This window comes from Eurypyga helias, unplaced genomic scaffold (genome assembly GCF_000690775.1).
Source record: "Eurypyga helias isolate BGI_N326 unplaced genomic scaffold, ASM69077v1 scaffold37669, whole genome shotgun sequence".
NCBI classification, from domain to species: domain Eukaryota; kingdom Metazoa; phylum Chordata; class Aves; order Eurypygiformes; family Eurypygidae; genus Eurypyga; species Eurypyga helias.
The window spans coordinates 302-21,681 of NW_010272074.1; the positions used below are offsets into that span (position 1 = coordinate 302).

At 43.8% G+C, this 21,380-nt stretch overlaps 1 protein-coding gene across 1 annotated transcript in view; it reads right to left on the reverse strand.

Moving 5' to 3' along the window:
- Nucleotides 1-434: 434 nt before the first annotated feature.
- Nucleotides 435-21,380, reverse strand: part of NFKB1 (nuclear factor of kappa light polypeptide gene enhancer in B-cells 1) — a gene marked incomplete at its 3' end in the record, with an annotated part of 34,747 nt that continues 13,801 nt past the window's right edge. The window contains exons 6-17 of the mRNA XM_010159023.1: nt 20,599-20,757; nt 18,600-18,704; nt 16,649-16,740; nt 15,919-16,057; nt 13,097-13,219; nt 11,999-12,088; nt 10,893-11,087; nt 8,088-8,229; nt 4,913-5,027; nt 2,719-2,920; nt 1,371-1,540; nt 435-549 (exon numbers count right to left, since the gene is read on the reverse strand). Coding sequence (XP_010157325.1) covers nt 435-549; nt 1,371-1,540; nt 2,719-2,920; nt 4,913-5,027; nt 8,088-8,229; nt 10,893-11,087; nt 11,999-12,088; nt 13,097-13,219; nt 15,919-16,057; nt 16,649-16,740; nt 18,600-18,704; nt 20,599-20,757 — 1,647 coding nt within the window. The remainder of the gene's footprint in view (nt 550-1,370; nt 1,541-2,718; nt 2,921-4,912; nt 5,028-8,087; nt 8,230-10,892; nt 11,088-11,998; nt 12,089-13,096; nt 13,220-15,918; nt 16,058-16,648; nt 16,741-18,599; nt 18,705-20,598; nt 20,758-21,380) is intronic.

Consider the following 21,380-nt stretch of genomic DNA (forward strand, 5'->3'; position numbering starts at 1 on the left):
TACAATCGAAAAGATGTTCCAGTAAATGGTCAAAACTAACTCTTCCACAGGGGGATGAAACAGGAGACACGAACAAGCTCGTGTGTCAGTGACCTATTTTTGGGTTTTAAAGCAGCCCAACACTTCTCCCAACTGTGTAATGAGGTCTCTTCTCTGCTCCCTCAGCTATAAAAACCTACAAAAGAAGCACTCAAAAAACTTCCAAGAGTGCCCGAGATTTCTTCTTGGGTAACAATTTGCCTTTTCAGCCATTAGATGGTGCTGAAGAGTAGTACAGCACCTCGAAAGTAGGGCTTTCCCGAGAATAAACCAACCTTCCTACTTTTAACATCCGATTTCTTCTGCTCATTAGGAAACTTCACCGGCTCATTCTTCTCTGCTTTCAGCCTTCTCGCCTGAGCTGTCACTGTGAAAGGAAACTGTCCAGCAAATACCCATTTTCATACCTGCTGCTTTGAGAACTGCTGCCAACTTCGCAGAGCCCCTTCCCGCTGCGATGTGAAGAGGAGTTGTCCCGTCATACGTAGTGCTGTCCACATCTGCATCACCCTGAGTTGTTATTGAACGGCGGAAAGAAAAGTGTTACTCCTTTACCCAACACGGCAGAGACTCAGTCTGCACAAACGCCGCTACTGTGCCAGTGAGCACCGTTCCACACTGCCTGCAGAGAAACCTCTGATCATTGTCTGCAAAGAAGGAATCGGAAAGGAATGACATCCGTCTGCCTGCAGGAACGATGGTTGTGCGCTCCGACGTTACAGCAGGAGGCACGGCCTATAAACCCGCATAGGTCAGGTAGGTAACAGCGCTTGGTGTCCCACGTCACAGTTCTGCCATCTGGCTACCCGGGGCATTCGGAGGCTGAACGGGTGTGCTCGAAAATCTGCCTTCCTGCTGCTCAAAGGAGAACGGGCAGGCTGCTGGCACGCGGCTACTGAGGAAAGCTACCCCAGCCAGCGGTGGGCGTGCAGAATTAAGCATACTGGGCTCAAGGTGTTAAAGAGATAAGACAAATATGTACAGATATAGGCAACTAGCCCTCTGTGTGCATCCATATACACATTCCACTTCACCCAGCTGAAGTGGCCAACTGGATCACGAGTAGTTTCGGCGGCTGCGGGAATTACTCGGTGCAGATTAAACGTGGCACGTGTGGTCAGGTCAGGGTCGTGAACTGTCAGTTTCTCAGCCTGGGCAAAAGGCTCGCCAGCAGCACTGAACAGGTAATAATGAACAACACTAGCAATTATTTTGCTATCAAAATCAGTAAACAGGAAGCCCCCTCACTTCTGTTCCTCTGAAGCACTCCAGCATTTGCAAGAGTTTTTAAACGTGTAAGTGAAAAGACCAGGAAGAAGTTCTGCCCTTACCTCAAGCAAAAGGCAGCCTGCCAAAGGGACGTTCTCTTGCTCAACAGCTAAATGCAACGCGGTTCGTCCAGATTTTTGTTCCTGAGCGTTGACGTTAACTCCAGCAGCGATCAGCTGTTTGAGGCAGGACATGCTGTTTGCAGTCACCGCCAGGTGAATTGCACTGAGACCTACACAAAACACAACCCATCTGTCAGGTGCATTAGTGTTTGAAAAAAGCAGAAATGTCAGAGTCCCGAGTTCTGAAGTGGCCGTGGCTGTGAGAAGTGTGAAATGAGCGAGAGTTCGTGGAGCTGTCTGGACAGAAGTGACATATTTTGCCTGCTTATACACTAAAAGATGGTGTTAATAAAAATGTTCTTTGTGCATAAATTGGAACCAGTTGTGTTATTGATGGCGAGTCAAAGTCATGCGTGGGGGGAAAAAAGTAAGTGGAACAGAAGGCTGGAACTAAAGAGGTCACCTAGAGCACCTCTTTTCCTCAGAGTAGCCTTGAAAAGAAAATCAGCATCTGATACTGAACAAGTAGGTACCCTGCACTGGCCCCATCTGCTGCTGAACATCACTTCGAGAAACAGTCTGGGGAGTAACTGGTACCTTTTAGTACCATCTTCCTGTAAGGTCAGCACTGCCCTGTCACCTCAAGATCACCTGCACCAGCTCAAAAGAAAATAATAAAGTCTTGTGTTCAAAAAAACCAAACGAACACACACCAACCCCAAACCAACCACACACACACATCCCCCCAAGAAATTTAACACAGTTTCTTGAATCCCATAATGACATTTTAAGGTTAGACATTTTACAAGCTACCAGAGCAGGAGTACTAAATTCACATGACCTGTGCCACTGAAAAATGAGATAATTGTGGCTTTCTGGTTATTTTATTGGCTCTAATGGTGTATGGTCACAAAGTACCAGACATGGAACTCGGCACTGGTCCAGAAATTGTTTTTGAGAGGCTTTCATTCACTAGTGAGGAGGGGGAAACATCTTTCAGGGCAATTTTTTAAAAAAGTGGTTGCATAAGGAATCTCAGGAAGAACACAGCACTTGAAGTTTGCTAGAGTAAAGAGAACATACAGTAACAAAAATTCAAATCCATACTGTGTCATTTGGCCATTAGCAATCCTTATGTTCTGTATAACCAGAAGACCTACACGTCTGCCTGTGTTCTCTCATCTGTGACTGCAGGCATGTGAAAGACAAGGAAAAGCATATGCAAAATGGGGAAAGATGCTGTTTCCAAGGTCTGTATCCACCCACATAGAAACACGTGGCATTGTCACGAACCGAGGTGTGCTTGTCCAGCAGGCAAGTGTAAAATGCAGCCATTCTCTTTCCATACCTTCACCATTGAAGAGGTCAACCATCGGAGCTATTTTCTCATACTTGAGGAGTAGACTCAAAATCCTGTCATCTCCTTCAGTAGTGGCTAAATGTAAGGCAGAATTACCATGGCGATCCAGAAGGCTGACATCTGCTCCAGCCTTCAGCAAGGCTTCTACCACCTCTGCCTGCTTTGTGATTACTGCCAGGTGCAAGGGGGTCTGGAATGACAGAAGCATGCCGTGAGAAGTTAAGCAACAGCTGCATCACTTCCACAGCCATCTCTTACACCCATAAAAGCTCCTGGTGCGGGAAGCTGTTACTCCACCTCAAAGCTAGCAACGATGAAAAGCTTGTGTACATACACATCTTCTCTTACCACAGACTACAAACGGGGTTCCTGCTTACTGGAAGTAAAAGCTGCCCAGCCAGTGTCAGCAGCTGGACTTTGGGAGGAACCAAGACATTGCCCACTCTATTAGCCAGGGCACTCACCTGGCTGTCTGCAGGTTGCCATGCAAGGGACTGGGGAAATGAGACGATCCCTGTGCCCCCAAACACTGTAACCCTGCTCCCAGCCGCCCCATAGCCAAGCTCATGCCACAGAGGGAGCACATGCACTTTCCAAGGCCTGCTCAAATCTGCCTTTGGCACTCAGCTGTGCTCTAATGATGCTCCTGAACGGGAGCTTTGCAGCCACGGGCTTCGGATTTCCTCATCCCTCAAAATGACTGGACAGAAAAGACAAAAATCCTGCTGTTCTGTATGTTTGCCAGAGGGCAGAGCAACCGTGCGCTTGCGCGGCACGTGTCTAGCTGGCTGACCCTGTCCGCACCTTCTCCGTTTCTGTGCAGAGACACCTGCAGTGCCCAGAGGCTCTCGGGCTGAGGGTTTAAGTCTTTCCAACGGTTGATTCTGCACGGCAGACCCGACGGGCTTGCCAGCGAACCGCATTGTACAGAACGCAGGCAGAAAGGTACCTATGTCAACGGTAAGCATTCCTGTAACGCTTGGGAAATCGTAGTTCCAACACTGAAATAACTTAAAAATTGCACAAGATTCCATCTCCACATCGTTATCCTTGTATTAGCAGGGGACTATAAAACCCAGCTAATTCTAGCTCCAGTGTTTGTCAGTGGATTTGCAATGAACTGCTGCATCTGTCAGGTACAGGGACGATTCGGCTGTCAGAAGACCTGTACAGAAGGAAACTCCTAGCCCAAGCCTACACTGCCTCCCCCCACTGCCTTAAGGGTTAAGCAGAAGGCCGGAATAGCTGCAGAGGTCCTGGTAGCTGGAGATTCATTTCTTGTGTTTTGCTTCCTGTTTCTGTTTGCTTGCTTTCACCAGCCTCCACGTTTCAAACTTGGTTTTTACCAACATAAAAATGAAACGCAAAAGAGAACAAAAAAGCCAAAATAACCCCCCTGGGGCTACCTATGTCGAATAAAAACCTTCCTTTTCTTTCCACAGCGAAAGGAACGACACGAACGCGTGCGTGCTGCCACGTAACCACCAGCTGGTTTCCTCTGGGACAAGCGGATGGTGTGCACAGCTGAAAGGAGATTCCTCTCCAGGCAGGTTCCCACAGCTCTTTTAAAGGCTGTCGGAGCTGTGACACAGAAAGCTCAGGCTGCCACAGCAGAGGAGGCAGAGTTCTTTCCCTCCCAGGTAAAAGACATGGGGCTGGGCTTGGCTTTGCTTTGCTCTAAGGTGAATCTAGAAGTGAAAGGGCAGTCTTGGTGCTTATGTGACGGGGCAGAAATACCCTTCTGGGCTACAGGAAGGGCATAGTTTGTTACAGCTTCCACACGACAACCGATGACACAGCAACTGATTCAATGATCCCGAGTTATCCTATGTTAGAGAGCCCAGGCGCTGTAATCCACACCGCTGGTTTAGCGACAGAGAAGCTGAATAATGAAAAGGTGATCTAAAGAATTTAACACTTCTGGCCTGTTGCACCATTAGCCCATGGAGACGTTTCTGTTAACAAGGGAAGTCCTCAACTGTAACAGTGAAAACACGCTCTTGGCTCCTCTACCACCTCACAATAAATATGGCATCGTGTTTCTAATCCTGTTTGCACTACAGTCTGATCTGGGCTCATTTCAACCAATAAGGGACAAGTAAGAAGACAGTAAGTTGTGCAATTTCTTTTTCACTGGCTGAACAACCAACACCACCCACACCAAGGCAGCTGCACACCGAACCTGATAAAGGTCGTTTCTCATGTTAATGATATCCTTGTAATTCAAATCAGGCATCACTTCCAAGAGGTTTTTCACCAGCTCAGTATGAAGGTGGATAATTGCTAAATGAAGGACACTGAAACAAACAAAGAAACCCCACATTAACAAAATCACACTATTTTCTAAGTTGTTATAAAGATTTTAAGGTTTTGCTGTAGGTCTGACTGGATTCTAACCGACACAAACACTTGGCTACTAGAGGTCATGGTTTCAGCACTACATACCAGCACCTAAAATGCATGCCACCGTTAAAAAATAGCCAGAGGGTAAGTGTGTTTAACCCTTCAGCCACTAAAGCAGACTGGGGATGGCTTTTGCTGGTCCATAACTTAACTACTAGTCTAACAAATACAAACTCTGTAGCACAAAACAATTGTTTCAGAACTCGTTGAAATCCCCAGATTTTTCGCTGCTTTGGTTTTAATTTTCATTATTTCAGTTACGCAGCACACAGACACCTCTTTATGTCAAAACCTTCCTTCAGAATTTCCACAGGCCTCTGCCACCAAAGCAGATTTTCCCTTGGGGGTTTCCCCAGATCTGTGGGTTTTTCTTTCCTTTGTTTTCAAACAGAAAACTGACTAAGGCCTCGGGCCTGGTGACTAACAGCCACAGGATTTGCAGCAGTGGCCACAGATGTCATGCCAAAGAAAAAACCTGGTCTGGGACGTGAGTGACTCTGCACAGCAAGACACTCCACCACTTCTACTGGGTTAATGCAACGGCCTTTCCTGTGCCCTTCCCCAGAGCCAGGCTCTTCCTCACCAGCCAGCGCAGCTGTACCTGCAAAATGGCACCAGGAAAAAAGCAGGTTGGAAATCTCATCACCCCTCTCCACAGAGTTCACTTTGTCTCGTTCCCTCGAGACTTCATTTCCAAGCCATGCCCTTTGTTTTGAATGGTACCTTGCCAAGGTCTCCCTTAACAGACGCTGGCCAACTTCTGGACTCATCTTTTAGCGTCTTGCAGCTGACACACAATGCCAACACAGGACACGTGGTGCGTTTGCTGTGCTGCTCCAGAAATACCTGAATGCACTCAGACCTACACTTTCATCAGAAAAATGAAAAGTTCTGTGCCATTCAGGGCATAGAGTCACCTTGAAATTGAGACTGAGAGCACTATAAAGGAGAAGATAATTTAAAAAGGGGGAAAATATGATTTCTAAACCAAACTCATCCTTGAAGGGCCTGTTTTATGGGTTCTGGACACTGCCACATGCCTCTTTCAACTCAACTCTGCTGCTCAGACAGGCCCACCACTACCATAAAAGAGCTGTTCCTCTGCTCTCTGGGAGATGATGCTTACTATGCTCTATCACGCTGACATTTTATTTCCAAATCTCACTTCAGAAACAAATTTCCTCTTCTACCGCCTTTAGTTCTCTTTCCTGTGGCAAGTATTTTAATTTTCCCCTGCCACTACACGTGATGCTGTAAAGACATGCTGACCAGACCATGGAAGGGCAGCCAATTCCATTATCTTAAACAGTCCTACATCAAGAAGGGGAGTTCAGGTGAGGAGGCAGTGCCGCTATACTGTCAGGCTTTTGGAGGGTGGTGCTACTGGCATAAACACAGCAACAGCCAGTGTTACGGAGTGCCCACTGTAACATACACTAATCACACATTAACGTATCTTGTATCAGAGCCATGAAACACAACACAGGGTCCCACAAAAGTTATTTTCATTCCCTACAAACTATATTCATCAAAGATGAGCAACATTGTTGTCAGCAACATTTCTTTAAAGGCTTAAGCCAAAGTTTTATCCGTTTTGCCATATAATGTTAATGACTGATGTGAAAATTGGGGAAATTTATGAGTTTTGGGTTTTTTTGTGGTTTATTTCAAACAGCTCCTGCAAGAGAGCTGGAAGACAGTTAAAAAATTGCAGCGTAATTTAGACGCGTTAGTATTCCATGCTCACAGAGTAAAACCCATCCCAGGAGAAAGGCAACATGAGCTCGAGCCTCACATGCAGTACTTCTCAACCCAGGAAGAAAACAGCTGTTCACCATCATTCTGAAAAGTATTTTGACTTTGCTGAAATGCCCTGCAAGTCCGAATCTGAGGGACACCTTATTGATACTTAAATGAAGGTCCTACTTGCTCTGTCTCCGACTCTGCAGCCCTTTGCATATGCTGCCGATTTGCAGTGCAAGCCAGGGAAAGCAGTCGCCTCTCACAGAGCAATCAAAGAGCAGGACAGCATGTCTCAGGTGTGATTTTCCATCTAGCTAGACACCTTAAGGCTTTTATGGCTTCTATTGTACAAAATACTGCAGTTTAAGGAAACATATGTGATTGCACAGGGCCTGCCCAAAGCCTGCCCCCTAACAAGTGAGGATGTGATAATGTCACTTGCTTACTCAAGGGATTATCTTTGCAGGTGTTTGGGGCCACTTCCACTGAATTTGCTTTTAAATAACTACTCATCAGGAGCTCCTCACTGTATTTCACCCTCTTCATCCCACAGAATCTGCATAGCTGTAGAGGAACAAAATGGATTTCTACTCCAGCTCACACTACTGAAGGTCTGATAAGCAAATATTAGCAGCCAAGTCTGCCACAAATGTCTGGGCACTTTCTTGAAGACGACAATACAGCACATATGTAAGCAGGAACAAAATACTGTCCTCTGGGAAGAACCTGGTCTCAGTGGGAGTCAAGCAGCATGGACCTTCAAACTATTATTTCTGCATCTCCCAGTGCATCTGTAACTTAAAGTTTCCTGTGAAGACTTAAGGAATGGAATAAAAAGCAGGGCACTCTCCTCCGGCACAAAGCTGAGGATGCCCATCAATTGTGTATCATGACGCAAGCGTAGCACTTCGTGGTCAGAAAAGGCTTTAGGTAAAAAAAAAAAAAAAGGCAAACGAACTCACACCAAGCCCAACATACCCTGAATGACCGGATTACTTTGACAGGTACTGGATCAATGAATTTTGTGGTGTGAGTGACTTTTCTGTAAGTGCAACAAAAACGTCTAAATCACAGCTGTATACCCCCCCCAAACTGAGCAAAGGAGCAGGCTGCAATTCCCCATCAGCACCCACAGGGGACAGAAAACACTGACCACACCATTCTGCCACTGAAAACCTGACTTTCAACCCAGTAAGAACAGGCCAACTTACTTGTCTCCGTTATCATCCTGGACAACAGTGAGGTGGCGCTGAACAGCCAAGAGCACCTTCACATCTCCTGTTACAGCATAATCGAAGAGCGCATTGCAGTGACGCTTGGCAAGCTGCATGGCTTTCTCCAGGAGCAGACCACCTGCAACACAAAGTAGTGCCTTCCTCAGACGGGTCTGTCTTCCCTGCAACATCACCTCCTTGTGACAGGCTCTCGTGCTGCCAAAGAAATCCGACGTACAGACCACCGAGCACTGTTTCCTGACTCACTGAGACAGGTTGTTAATTAGTCCTCGAGAGGTCAGAATAGAGGGAATGAGTCCCTTGGAAACAAAACTAGGTACATGCTTAGCGTCTGGGCAGCGGGAATCCTGAGAACAAACTCTGGAAGCTCCCTTCTGTTGGAGAGGCACTGAATTAATTGCCCTGATGAAACAGAAGGAGCAGGGACCTGGATTTGCTTGGATACAAGCGACATCTAGAAGATGTAGAAGAACCTCCCACACAGTTCTGAGTAGTTTAGACTTGAGGAAACTGAGGCACAAAAAGCCTAAGTGACCTGTCAAATATGGCACGGCCAATCACAAAAAAAGCTACGGAACAAATGCAGGGCTTTGCGCTCCCGCTCCGACTCGAACCGGGCAGTCTCTCCTGCCTTGCAGCAGCAGCACAGGGAATGTGCTCACCTGTGTAAAACATTCCAACATTTACAATGCTTACTATTTGTAGTATCCTGATTCTAGATTTATAAAATATGTAACCACTGAGATTTCAAAAAGCAGAATTTGTCATGGTGAGGAGGCAAAAGGGAAAAAGGGGAGGAAAGAAACTAATTTGTGGAAAAAAGTCACTCTGACAGCTCTGTCAATACCTCTGTGGTTCTGTACCAGCAAGGAACGAGCAAAAATGAGAGAGATGAACTTTCAAACCACAGCTGTCATTCTGGGAAGCAGTATCACCTGAAACCAGCCTCTATTTTGAGCAGTTTCATGCTTCTATCAAACCTTGTAAGGTTAGGCATTCCTAAGAGCAAACAAGTGAAATAGACTCTGTCATTTAAAGCACACTTAGGGAAATAATACTCGAATTTTCCAGCCACACAAAACCATCCATTTAGAATGGGCTGGAAGTGCATCCTGACAAACATGCATACCTCATTTCTGACAGCCAAAGACTCAGCTATCCACGAAGCTTGTCGTTCTAGCCAATACATCACTGTGGCTCCTATACTATATGCCCAGGCTGATAGATTTATCTTTGCTACTTACCTTCTGACACTAAATAATAGCATTAAACGGCTGTTATGTCCAGGATATACAGCCAGGGTAAAGGGAGAAAAGACTCAATTGCTTAACACACTACAGACATTTCCAAAGTGAAAAAACCTGGATGCTGAACCTCCTTGGTTTCTCATACCGAGCACACAGAAAAGATGTCCTTCAAAGTACAGCAAGATAGAACACTGGGATATTAAACTAAAAGATGCTAACCTGCAGTAGGCCACTTCATGGAGCCTGTCCTCTGCATCTATTCTTCATATAACTCGGAGCTTGCAACTGCCTCTTTTAATGCCATTATAATACAGAAGAGAAACATTCAACTTCCTGCCTACAATGTTCATTACTTGGAAGCCAGGTCAACAGTTCAGGCCCCTCCTTGGCGACTGCTAAATGGACATCATTATTTCTTCATGCGGCAGCAAAAGATTTTGCTCTCCAAATCAGTCATGGGATTTATCCCAACCAGAACTGCAAACAGCAAGTTCTTCAGCTTTTCTCAGGAGCACCATCCGTTTCTCAGATCACAAGAAGCTACGCCTTGGAGGTTTTTATAACTGTGACCCATATACTTCCCGACTTTGGTTTCCCAAGCCACAGTTTCCAGTGCTGTTAACAGCAAGTGTCACACAGGGCTGACACGCGCAAGATAACGCGCCTTCTCCCTGACCAAGGAGGGAACGACAAAAGCAGTCTAGATCACGTTGCACTTGGTAAAGCCAAGAACAAAAGATTCCTTCCTGCTCAACTCCTACCACTACCATGACTCTCTAGTCCAACTGTTGGTTTTTTTCAATTTTATGAGAACCATGATTACCCAAACCCCTTAAAAAAGTGACCGTCAACTCTCTCACAAAACAATCCAGGAAAAGGAAGTCTTACTGTCTGGAAAAGAGTGATCGTAGTCTTCATAGATGTTGAAACTCTATGGCTAAACCATTTCTACTGACTGCTCTTGTCTTCCTCCCTTTTTTCACCAGTTTGACGTGTAGGACTTTGCTACCCAGCCGTGATATTTTAATGTGTATTTGTCCCATGGAAACAGATACGTATACATGTTAAATTCAAGCAATTTACAGTACTTTGCATGCAATTTAACAGAATTGCAGGGAAGAACTACTGCAACTATCAGGCCAATATCCATTGACTCGATCCATTAAAGCTTATCAAATATCAAAAGCCGTGTCAACTGCTGAGTTGCATTCCATGTACCTTCACTGCTTGGTGCTCCTCACACAGGAGGTTTATTATAAAGCAGAGTTAAATGTGCCCAGCAGGCTAAGCTCTCTCTTCTTGCATGACAAGCAGAAGTTCAGTTCCCCAGTGGCAGCACAAAGGGGGAAGATTACAGAACTCTGTAAGGGGAGGGACCTTAGATCTGGTGGGATGGAATCCCTCATGTTTCCTCCAGGAGGCATCATATTTTGAAAACAGCAAGCAGATGTTCATGGAGTTTCCAGGCCTTTAACAGCAGCTTTGTTCATACTGTAAGTTGACTGACCCTAAACACAATTACGTGTTGACTTACCCTGCCAGCTGCAATCTGCTTCATTTACTTCAGTTTTACAGGAAGAGGCAGCATCGTTCCTCTTCTCATTATCAATAGGGGTTCTGCGCTCATTCCTCTCCATAGTTTCCACTTCCACATCCTGTTTCATGTCCCATTTGTCACTTTGTTTATCAGAGCTCTTCCCATCTTGTTCAGCTGTACTATCCGGTAGTCCTTCAAATAAAAATTAGTATCATTAGTCTCCAATACTGTTGCTTTTTTTATGCAAGTCATAAAGCTCAACTAGCCAAAACCAAGCCCTAAAAAACTCAATACAAAAATTTACTTTGACATAGGTGTTATCATTAAACACTCACGAATCATAATACTCCAGATATCAAAGCACTTGGGCAATGTAACTTGCTCTGAAGTGATGTTACGTTTCTGAGAGCTTCTGCTTTAAAGATAAACTTTTATATGTAACTAAACATACCTCTCTTTTTAGGGTACTAGAACGCAAGTCTGAAGTATTCCCAGAAAAATCTAGCAGAATTATTCAGATTTACTTTCATTTTTCTGACAGCAAATTCATCCCTCAGACTTTGGAAATATCTACAGAGTATTCAACGTGCAGATTTGAAAGGACCTCCCTGTTTTAGGAAGCCAAGAATGCCTTTATTAACTCAATCTTTTCCTGTGACTTTTGTGTTATTTCTCTGGGCTACTGTGTAGTACCAGACTGTGGTAACAAAGGAGGAGACTTTTCTTTGGCCCTTGGGTCACCTGTAATCAGCATGTTCGAGCAAGCAAAAGGGCTGTAACTCGAAACGTACACTAAACACAGAGGCACACGGAGGGGGTTTGGTGATGGCTTCTCAGGAATCAGCAGTAAAAAGGAACACGCACACAGCTTCTACGGTAGACTTGAAAAGAACTAAAGAGAAGCAGGGCAGTGTAATCTGCACAAAACCCTCTGCTGTCAGAAGTTCTATAAAAGAGATTGATTCCAGGGAAAAATAATTTAAAAAAAGCCCTCCTCAGCAGGCTTAGCTAGATCTGCATGACAGCTCAGCTGGCACTGCAGAAGAAAATAAGGATGATCAAGATCAATTCAACTGTTGAAGAATGACTTTTTTTACTGTTACCATGCTTCATTCCAGCATTGGACTTTGTTGTGCCAGGGTGGAAATGCATCCCTCCAAAAGTAGAGTATCCATACGAAGGGTAACTGAACCCTAAAGAAAGGGAAAAGATTAGGAATTAATAGAATTATACCTTAAAGCAATGAGAACACCATCTGGAAGATGAACCTAAAGAACTGTAATCTTGTTTTCTATATACCTTCTGCTTTATTCCATCCAATTAAAATTCATTTTCCAGACTGAAGGTGAACTCTTCCCCCCTCCCTTCAAAAATCCAAAGAAATTCTAGATGGTTGGCTAGTGACACTCTCCATCCCAACACCCACAAGACCACACAGAAGTAGTGCCACTAGTATGCTTCAGCTGAGACTTCATCAGCTACCTCTGTGCTGTCAGATGTTTGGGACTGCAACAGATTTATGTTCTGGTGTGGTGTTGCAGATGTGCCGCTAGCGATGCATGTAGCAATTTGAAAACTGCTTTTCTGTCCCCTGCTCTAAAGAAAACGTTGCAAAGGTATTGTGGTTCAGGTGACATTTGCAAGTTTACAGGTTTTTAACGGTCTGCTGCAAGAATCAAAGCCATGTTCTTATGATCCCACATCTCAGCTATGCTCTGGCTTCAAGAGATAGAGCACAGTAGAAAATGTATTAAATAGTATCTCAAATTTAAGAGTTCTTTGCACTAATGGGGTTCATTCGCCAAATTCCACCCCTGGTCCCAGAAATAATTAAGAACTTGTTTAAGCACCCAAGACAGCTGAGCTGTCTCATGAACTACCGTGCCCTCCAGGCCCTAGGAAGCAACAAAGCTAAGGTATGATGGATCCCAGAGTCAGACTCCCTCAACTAGAAAGGTGTTATCTGTGACTAAAAGCTTCAAGGAAGAGGAAAAAAGGAAGGCAAAGGAGCTGATGAAATATTTAGAAAACAAGGAAATGCTTAACTGAAATGAGCAACACTGGTACAAAGACAGGAGAGTCAGGCCTTATCTACCTAGAAGACACCAAAATCCTCATTACATTTAAAAAATGAGGATAAACACCTGCTCTGCTTTCAAAGTAGAACCCCTTCCCCTCTTTGCCCAAAACTGCTGCCTTACCAGAGCCAGCACCGCCACTTCCCCCTCCATACATGCCACCGCCTCCTGCGCCACTGCCTCCACCATAGCCATCAGAGAAGTTTGGCATGAGCTTCTGTCGTTTCCTTTGCACTTCTTCTTTATCTGGGTTAGAAGGAATACACGGGATACGGAGTCACTTGTACTGGTGGCCATGCCAAGAAGAGGGTGTGCATACAGAGAGCACGACTGGAGTTTACTACTTTATGAAGGAAAGTGCTGAATGCTGTAGAAGAGTCAACTCGCTTCTAGTTCCAAGTAACAAAACAAATTTGTACGTAACGGAGCAGTGAGAATCCCTGGGAGACACAAGCTAAGGCCAAGTCCACAGCCAGGCACATCAGCATCGCTCAGGCCCGTGTGGTGACATCAGGCGCCTTGCGCTCCGGCTGGGAGGGTGTGCTGGTTTTAGTTGGGACAGTTAATTTTCTTCACAGCAGCTGTATGGGGCTGTGCTCTGGATTTGTGCTGAGAAGAGTATTAATAACACTGACGTTTTCAGTTGTTGCTAAGAAGTGTTTGTGCCCAGTCAAGGACTTTTTTCTGTTTCTGGTGCTGTGCCTGTATTCCCAGCTTCTTCTCTACAAGAAGCTGGCAGGGGACACAGCCAGGACAGCTGACCCAAACTGACCAAAGGGACATTTCATTCAATAAAACGTCATGCTCAGCTCAGTATACAGGATGGGGGTTGGGCCAGGGGTGGTGCGTGCTCTGTCTTGCCTCCTCCCTCCCCCACTCCCCCCTCCCCATCCCTTTGGCTCTTTGTCAGCCAGCAGGTGGTGAGCAATTGTATCATGTTTTCTTTTCCATTATTTTCATTACATATTACTGGTATCTTTATTTTATTTCATTTACTTTCAATTAGTAAATTGTTCTTATCTTAACCCATGAGTTTTCTCATCTTTTCCTCCGATTCTCCTCCTCCACCGGAGGAAGGGGAAAGTGAGTGAGCAGCTGGGTGGTACTCAGTTGCTGGCGGGGATTAAACGATGACAGAGAATTGTGCAGAGGTGTCTTAGGGGGCTCAGAGTTCCTTCAAAAGTGTCCCATGTATTTAAAATCCTGGAAATCATTGGTCCCAAAGTTCTTCTATGCCTAAGCCAAGTCATAAACCAGCACAATTGCCCTGAACCACAAACTTGTTCAAGAAAATTTGCCTTTGGAGAATATAAGCACAGGCTCTTCTACTACGGAAATCTACTTCAGAAATGGACCTTTATCAAAGGGCCAGCAATCCACAAGGCACTTGGATTTCCAACAGTGCAGAGTACCTGCAGTGCCCTCTGGAATTTAGTTTAAGTGTAAGGATGACAAGAAATGGTGAAAACAACATTTGCTTGAAATGATTTACTTAAAATATCAGAAAAGCCACTGGAATAAAGATAGATTATCTTCAGGCAGGACATAATACTGTCAAACAAACCACGCTGAGCAGCAGTAGAAAAAGAAGCCTAAATATTTTATAATGTAAGTACAAAATAACACTTATCTCCCCTGAAAAGCAAAACAAAGATTTAAAAGAAATACCCCAGTTGGCTGTGGTAAGTGAAAATGTCACAACAAGAGCTATAAAAATAGGGATACAAACCCCTGTAATGTTTGTCTCCCTATTTACAGGGGTTAAAATCCAGTAGAACTGTTGTGGAAAGAACAAAATGTCCTTTGTTCATGAAATGATCTAGTACTCTGCAAGAGCCACAGGACAAAAGAAATTTAAAGTGCAGGCACAACAGTTGATGCATCTAAAGAGATAGCTGAAGACATGAAACAGTACCAGTGAATTATTTCCAGGCATACACGATCTGTAAGTACGTACGCATGCACACACCAGGCATACCCACACTGACGAAGAGAGCGAGCTCTAGAGAGCAACCTAGTCAGAAAAACAAACCAACAATCCATGTACACGTGTCTAAGTTTGTGTGAACACTTGCAACAAGGGAAAAAAACCAGCTCCTAAATGGTAATTTCATCCTTATGTTGTGTAGGGGGTCTGAAAACGTGTGTAACAATGTTGAATTAATTGTACTCCGTTAAGAGGCACATAAAAGTGGGTTGCTTCAAATCTGGCAACTTTGCTCTGCAGTTGTACACTTCACTTGCCATAAAACTTCTGCAAGAGATTCCCGAAATCATGACCAGTACAACAGCCACTACCAACTCCAGAAGTTTTTGTGAATGCATGCTTCCTGCTATTTTATAACAACAGGTGTGAAGTAGGTTCACTTGGACATCAGCCACCACCCCTCTCTCCTCAGGTGTCCTTAGTCTGTTACCGCTGATGCACACATATTGCCGAGATTTTGACGGTGCTGATGTCAACACGGCTCTAGGTTAAGCACTGAAAACGTGCAAAATCAGGACTTTAGAGTGTAACCTGCAGGCAGATGAGCTGCAAAAGGAGAGAACTGCAAAATATGTACTTTTTCCACCAGTTACCAACCCGCCTTTGGTGTAAGGTTTCCTCTGAAAGTACTGACAGTAAAATGTCCTCAGATATTACTGTGTAGAAACTCAGAGAGAAAGAGTGCCATGTGATGTAAGGACAGGAATGTGTGCATATAGGAAACTTGCAGGGAAAATGCTCATGGATTTACTGCTTACCATTCCAACAAAAAACCCCTACAAACCCATTACCACTTTTCATGTAAGCTTTGCACAAAACAAGGCGGCAAATATCCTGTTTTCTAAACTTCACTTAAAAAAAGAAACCCTCATCCAAAAAGTCCAATCTTATTAAAAACATTCCTAAAGGACTCTGCAGTTTCTGTTTCCAATGACATAAACCAGCTTTAATAAATTACCTTTGATTTCCGGATAGTAGAGAAAAGGCTTTGGTTCACTTGTTTCCAGATCAGATTTCCGACGCAGTTGTACAAATACAGATGCTGGCTTTGTGATATTGACATCTCGATACTTGGGTGTTTTGAACACAATCGCAAACTGGGAAGGAAACAATGACAAACACATCTGTCACAGAGCATGGGTTTTGACAACTTTGCTTTCACACTGGTGTTATTTTGTTGGAACCGGTTCATGGCTTGGGAGGCAAGAATTCTTAGCAAAAGGCTGCTACAACAATGAATTTACATTTCAGTTTTCAGTTGCACATTTGAGCTCAAGTCCTAAAGCCTTTTGGGAAAGGCAGAACTGCCATGCCATCACATGACGTGGGTTAGTACTGGACTGTTTATCCCCTCATCATTTAACATCGATCCTGTGGCTTGCTCAGTGTATTCGCTGGAGCTCTGAGAGCTTTTTAGAAATCCTATCCCAGTTTACACTGGTGGTGCATGTCAACGCAATGGGTCTATCTCCCAGTGTCCTTGCACTGTATTCCTAACCTGCCCAGTTACCTAATGTACATCTTCTCAGGCGAACAGTTAAGATTTTACTATTACTAGGAAATAACCAACGAAAGAAAAAGGTTAGTATGGGATACAGATGCTTTCACCTAATTTACTAATTATAATATAATCCTAGTTTACAGAGATAAGAAAATTATTAACAAATGACAAATGCTCTGTTACTTACCTGTCTATGTACATCTGTAGGAGAAAAGTCTCCAAAGCCTTCCCACATACCACCGTTCTCATCCTCTTCGTAGAAACGTATTTGAATATCGTCTGCAAAGAGTGAAGGAGAGAGTCTTTGGTATGTTTGTGCCTTTGTTTAACCTTTGGCTAAGTTTATTTCAGATAAAAATCAACATGGTTACTTTTTGTCTGGATGCCAACACTACATGAATTATCTTTATCCATTTTATTAAAACATAATAAATAACCCATTTCTGACATCAAATTTAGATCAGCCTAAATCTAATGACTTCACTGAAGCTGCTCTCTATTTACTGAGCAGTAAAAGGAGAACTAGGTTCACTACCTCTTCCTATTCTAGGGTTATAAAACATTCCAGAGGAGCTTTATTTGGAACAAACATAAAGGGAGGGGAGAACTTGAAGCATGAAACATAGAAACCACCCTCTCTCCTCCAACAGTTTCAGTTCAAAAAACTGTAGCAAAACCTGAAGTGCCACAGTTGAAGTTCCGCTTGCTGCTGGCAGAGTGCCACCACAGAGCTGCGGCTCCGACCGACGGCAGGGGTACGAGCGAGTGGCATGTCAGCACTGAACACTCATCCCCAAACACAGCATGGGCCAAAACCATGTGATTTGGCTTCTGGTCCTCTAAACAAATTTTCTTTCATTCTCTTTGTGTTTATTTATTTATAATTTCACGAGAAGCTGGGAAATAATCACACTACCGTATTCCCTTCCCCAGCACTCCTGGTGAAGAAAAACTAGAAAAATCCTGTTCTCTTAAGGTAACTGATGTAGGACAGGCTTTTGGAGCAGACAGACTGCTTCCTCTGCCCCACCACCTGCTAGTCTCAAGACTCTGAACCACCACTTCCAGTCCTGCTGTCCTGCATGCTCAAGTTTCTTCAGGCAGGTTTCCCAGAGCTATGAGGTCAGGGGAAACCCCAACCCGGCTGAGGGGAAACCCCACCTCAGGGCTTCCACTGAGTCAGACAGCTATTTATTTATTTATTTATTTCATGCACAGGAGTTACCCTTCTGACAGCAGAAGGTATATACACTACTGAAGGAAAACAGTTTTTTCAGAGCCCCTAAAAGCCCCCTCTCTTTCCTAAGTGGTAGAAGCACATTTGCGAGAAAGAGGCGGAAAAGGACAGCCTGCATTAACAGGAAACGTCAGTGTGATTTTAACAACACGTGCAGGGACCTATTCCAACCAGGCGAGAAGGCGGCACCCACTCCCCCGTGCAACCTACACCTGGGAGCCCCAGGTAGTACCTATAGCTGAAAAATGCTAAGGATTTCCTCACTCCCCCCACCCCCTTTTTTTTTTTTTCTTATTTCAGCCCAAGCACTACAACCAACCACATTCACCATCATCTTCCTATCCAAATCCACACTGCCCAGTCCTGACACATTCAGAGCCATGAGCAGAGACTACAAAAATGAGCCTGTGAGAAGTATCTCTTTACAACAAGTAAACTTGACCATCAGCACATCCATAAAACAGATGTTCAGTAGCAGCAGTGCTGAACACACTCAGTTCCCATCGGTGGTTACTAAAGAGTAAGTATGAGCATTCGCTATTGTCAGAAACTTAATAATAACTCAGAAATTTCAGAGTAATTCAGAGCAGGTGTTAGTTAACAGAGTCAAACATCACCCAGGACCCACTGCCCACAAAATACCCAGAACATGGGCAAGGGCAGAAATTTGAGAAGAACAAAGATGAACATACAGACGCTGTGGAGGCAACACAAGCTGAATTTGCTTTGCAACAGCCTATTTTGATTTATTTGTTTTCTGGACTGCTGGCCTGACTTCCAGAAAGGCCAAGTGCTTACAAATGCTGCTGCACTGTCAGAGTGGGAGAACAGTAAGGCAGCACAGCAGGCTTCACGTGTACTCCAGATAAACACCCTGGCGTGCCTCACAAGAGGCTCTTACCTTTCTGAACCTTGTCACAGAGAAGGTAAATCTCTTCCCCTCCTGTTACGCACCCTGCTGTTCTGTCCATTCTTACGATTTTTAGGTTGGAGGCGTTGGGGGCTTCTATTGAAAGGAAAGATTAAGAAAAGGCTTACCTTCATAACAGTCTTAGCTTTCAAAAAAACCCGAGCACAACACAGAAATGTGACAGAAAGACAAGCCTCCAGTTCAACCTCCCTAAATTTGTCTTTTTTTTTTTTTTTAAAACATGAATAAATCAACAGTTTTTCATCTGAAAGGCATAATCTTGTATCCTCTATGCTTTGAGCTCTGTACTATAAAATAAGGCCCTGGCCATTCCAGCACAATTATTGCAGTAGTGAAGTAGCCCAGCAGTGAGTTGCATCCAGCACTCTGCACTAGTACTAGCTCTATGAGAAGAGCCCTTTACAAAAGAACATAATTTTTTCTTCCCTGCTTTCTTGACAGTGTGACACTCTTCAGAGCTGTGCCCTGTATCTCACTATTGGAATTCAATATGCAATATTTTGCTTTACACCATGGCTTACTTGGAAGCACTGTCAGTCCTTGGCCAACATACTGGACTGTGATGAAAAGGGTCACCTCCACAGAACTTAGTAGAGGCATCAATGGCTATCTATTGGGAACTATCATCTGGCAAGTCAAAGCAGCTGTGATAGGCTGCCACAAGTTGTGTCTGCTCTGTGGAAGAAGCCTGGATGGTGCCAATGAAGTGTATTAGAAAAAAAACGGAGAAAAATCTTTTGGAACTAACAACCAAGAATTCACCTTGGAAGCTCAGACACTAATAACTGACATCTACATAGCAACTTAAAACAGCAGAAATGTGCATACAGAATTTCCCCTCATCTCCTTAGTTGGAGTCAAAATTTTGATGGTCATATTCAGAAGGATAGGACAACTTCAATTGTTTTTATATGAATGGCTTGATACACGCTTTGATCTCCTTCTCTTTGCTTTACAAATACTTGCTATCATTATATAGGTGTGAGATACACTAATGAGAACAAGTGGCATCTGTAATAGTTTCTAATGAAAATCAAGATTCCTTAAAGACACTGCTTGGTAAATCACCCCAGCCTGCAGACAAAAATATTGTGTTTTCTCATCCAGAAAATGCATGTCATAAGAACAGCAAGACATCACGTGTTCCAGTCAGTGAATATATGAAAAATGTCTGTGCTACATCCCTACATTCCCCAAGTAACAGCAAGCAACAGACTACATTAGAAAAGTTGCATTTAATACCTTTTAATCCAGACTTTGACCTTAAAAAGTGATGACATAGACGTGACTCTTGCACAGATCAAAAAATGGTACTCTTTCTAAATCATTACAGAATGACTGCTGGAACATACTAATCCCCAGCTACAGGGAGAGAAAACTCAGGCAGGAGAAAGGGTTCAGGTAAGGTAAATACAATCAAAAAGCATGAAGGAGTGTGAAGCGAAAAGATTCACTTAGAAAAAAGATGAAGGGATGTAACAGAAGTATAAAAATACTGACTGGTCTAAAAGAAATGGATTGAGAGCTCTGGATGTGTTAGTCTCACAAAACAAGGACAAATGTCCAGTAAAACTGAAAGGTGTCAAATTCTCAACAGGATTGAAGCAAAGTAATTTTTATGACAAAGCTTTGTCATAGAAAGCAATGGAAAATTGCAAACTTTGAACACTTCTTATGAATATAGCAAGAATGTACAAAATCATTATGATAAAAGTGGTGGGGTTAAACATGCTAACAGCAAAGTAAAATCTTCCTTTACGGCTTACATCCCCATGTACTAAAAACCAAAACGAAACCCTGTGTATTTGGATAGACATGGGGCAGTTATTAATGAGCCTCCGTTATTGATCAAATAACAGGTAAGCAGCAGGGCTAGACGTGTCCCCATACAGCAATATCTACACATCATATTTCTGTGTACAAAAGCTCGCCCCTCATTAAAAAAGTAATTAAAGCCAAATATACTTACTGCTGTCATATATTGCATCTGATATAACAGGATCAAGTTTCCGTGTGAAACTACCATTACTGTCAGGGAGAAAGGCTGTAAACATAAGACGCACCACACTGAGATCCATTTCCTTAGTCTGCTGTACTGCTGCCTGACGAATAATTTCTCTCTCTCGCTCTGGAACCGGTAAGTAGACAGATGAATTAACACAAGGGGCAGGGGACTCTTAACAAAACAGGGAGAGCATTTTCCAAACATTACTATCCAAAGGCACCAACAGCAAGGAAATGTTTTCGTTTGGTGTCCATCGGCTTCTCTCTTTTTAAGCAGAGAGGTGCAGCTATTCACAATACATTGCATTCATCTTGCACTTTGTGCAACAGGTGTTATTCAAGGTAAGGTATATAATTAAGAGACATACAGAAAATGACTATTTCTTGCTTTCAGCTTATAAAAGTTGCAAAAAGGACAAAGGCTGCCACTAAGGACATCTGAATGACTCTATACAGTTCCTGAAAGCAATGCAGACCACAGGTTTTACACAGATATGGGTGAAATGCAATACAGGGATATGGGTGAAATGCAAGTGAATTAAACAGGTGTTCTCAAAAGAAGGTCCCCAAGTTACTTAAGGATATCATGTCTTGCAGCAATAATGCAGAATGACTCTATCTATCAGCTTATTAAACAGGGTAGGAGCAATGAAATACAGCTGCAGAGGTGGGTACAGGCAGCCATGGAAGGAAGTCGCTCCATTCTCATGTGCGTGTTGACAGCAAAGACACTTTTTTTCAGATTCC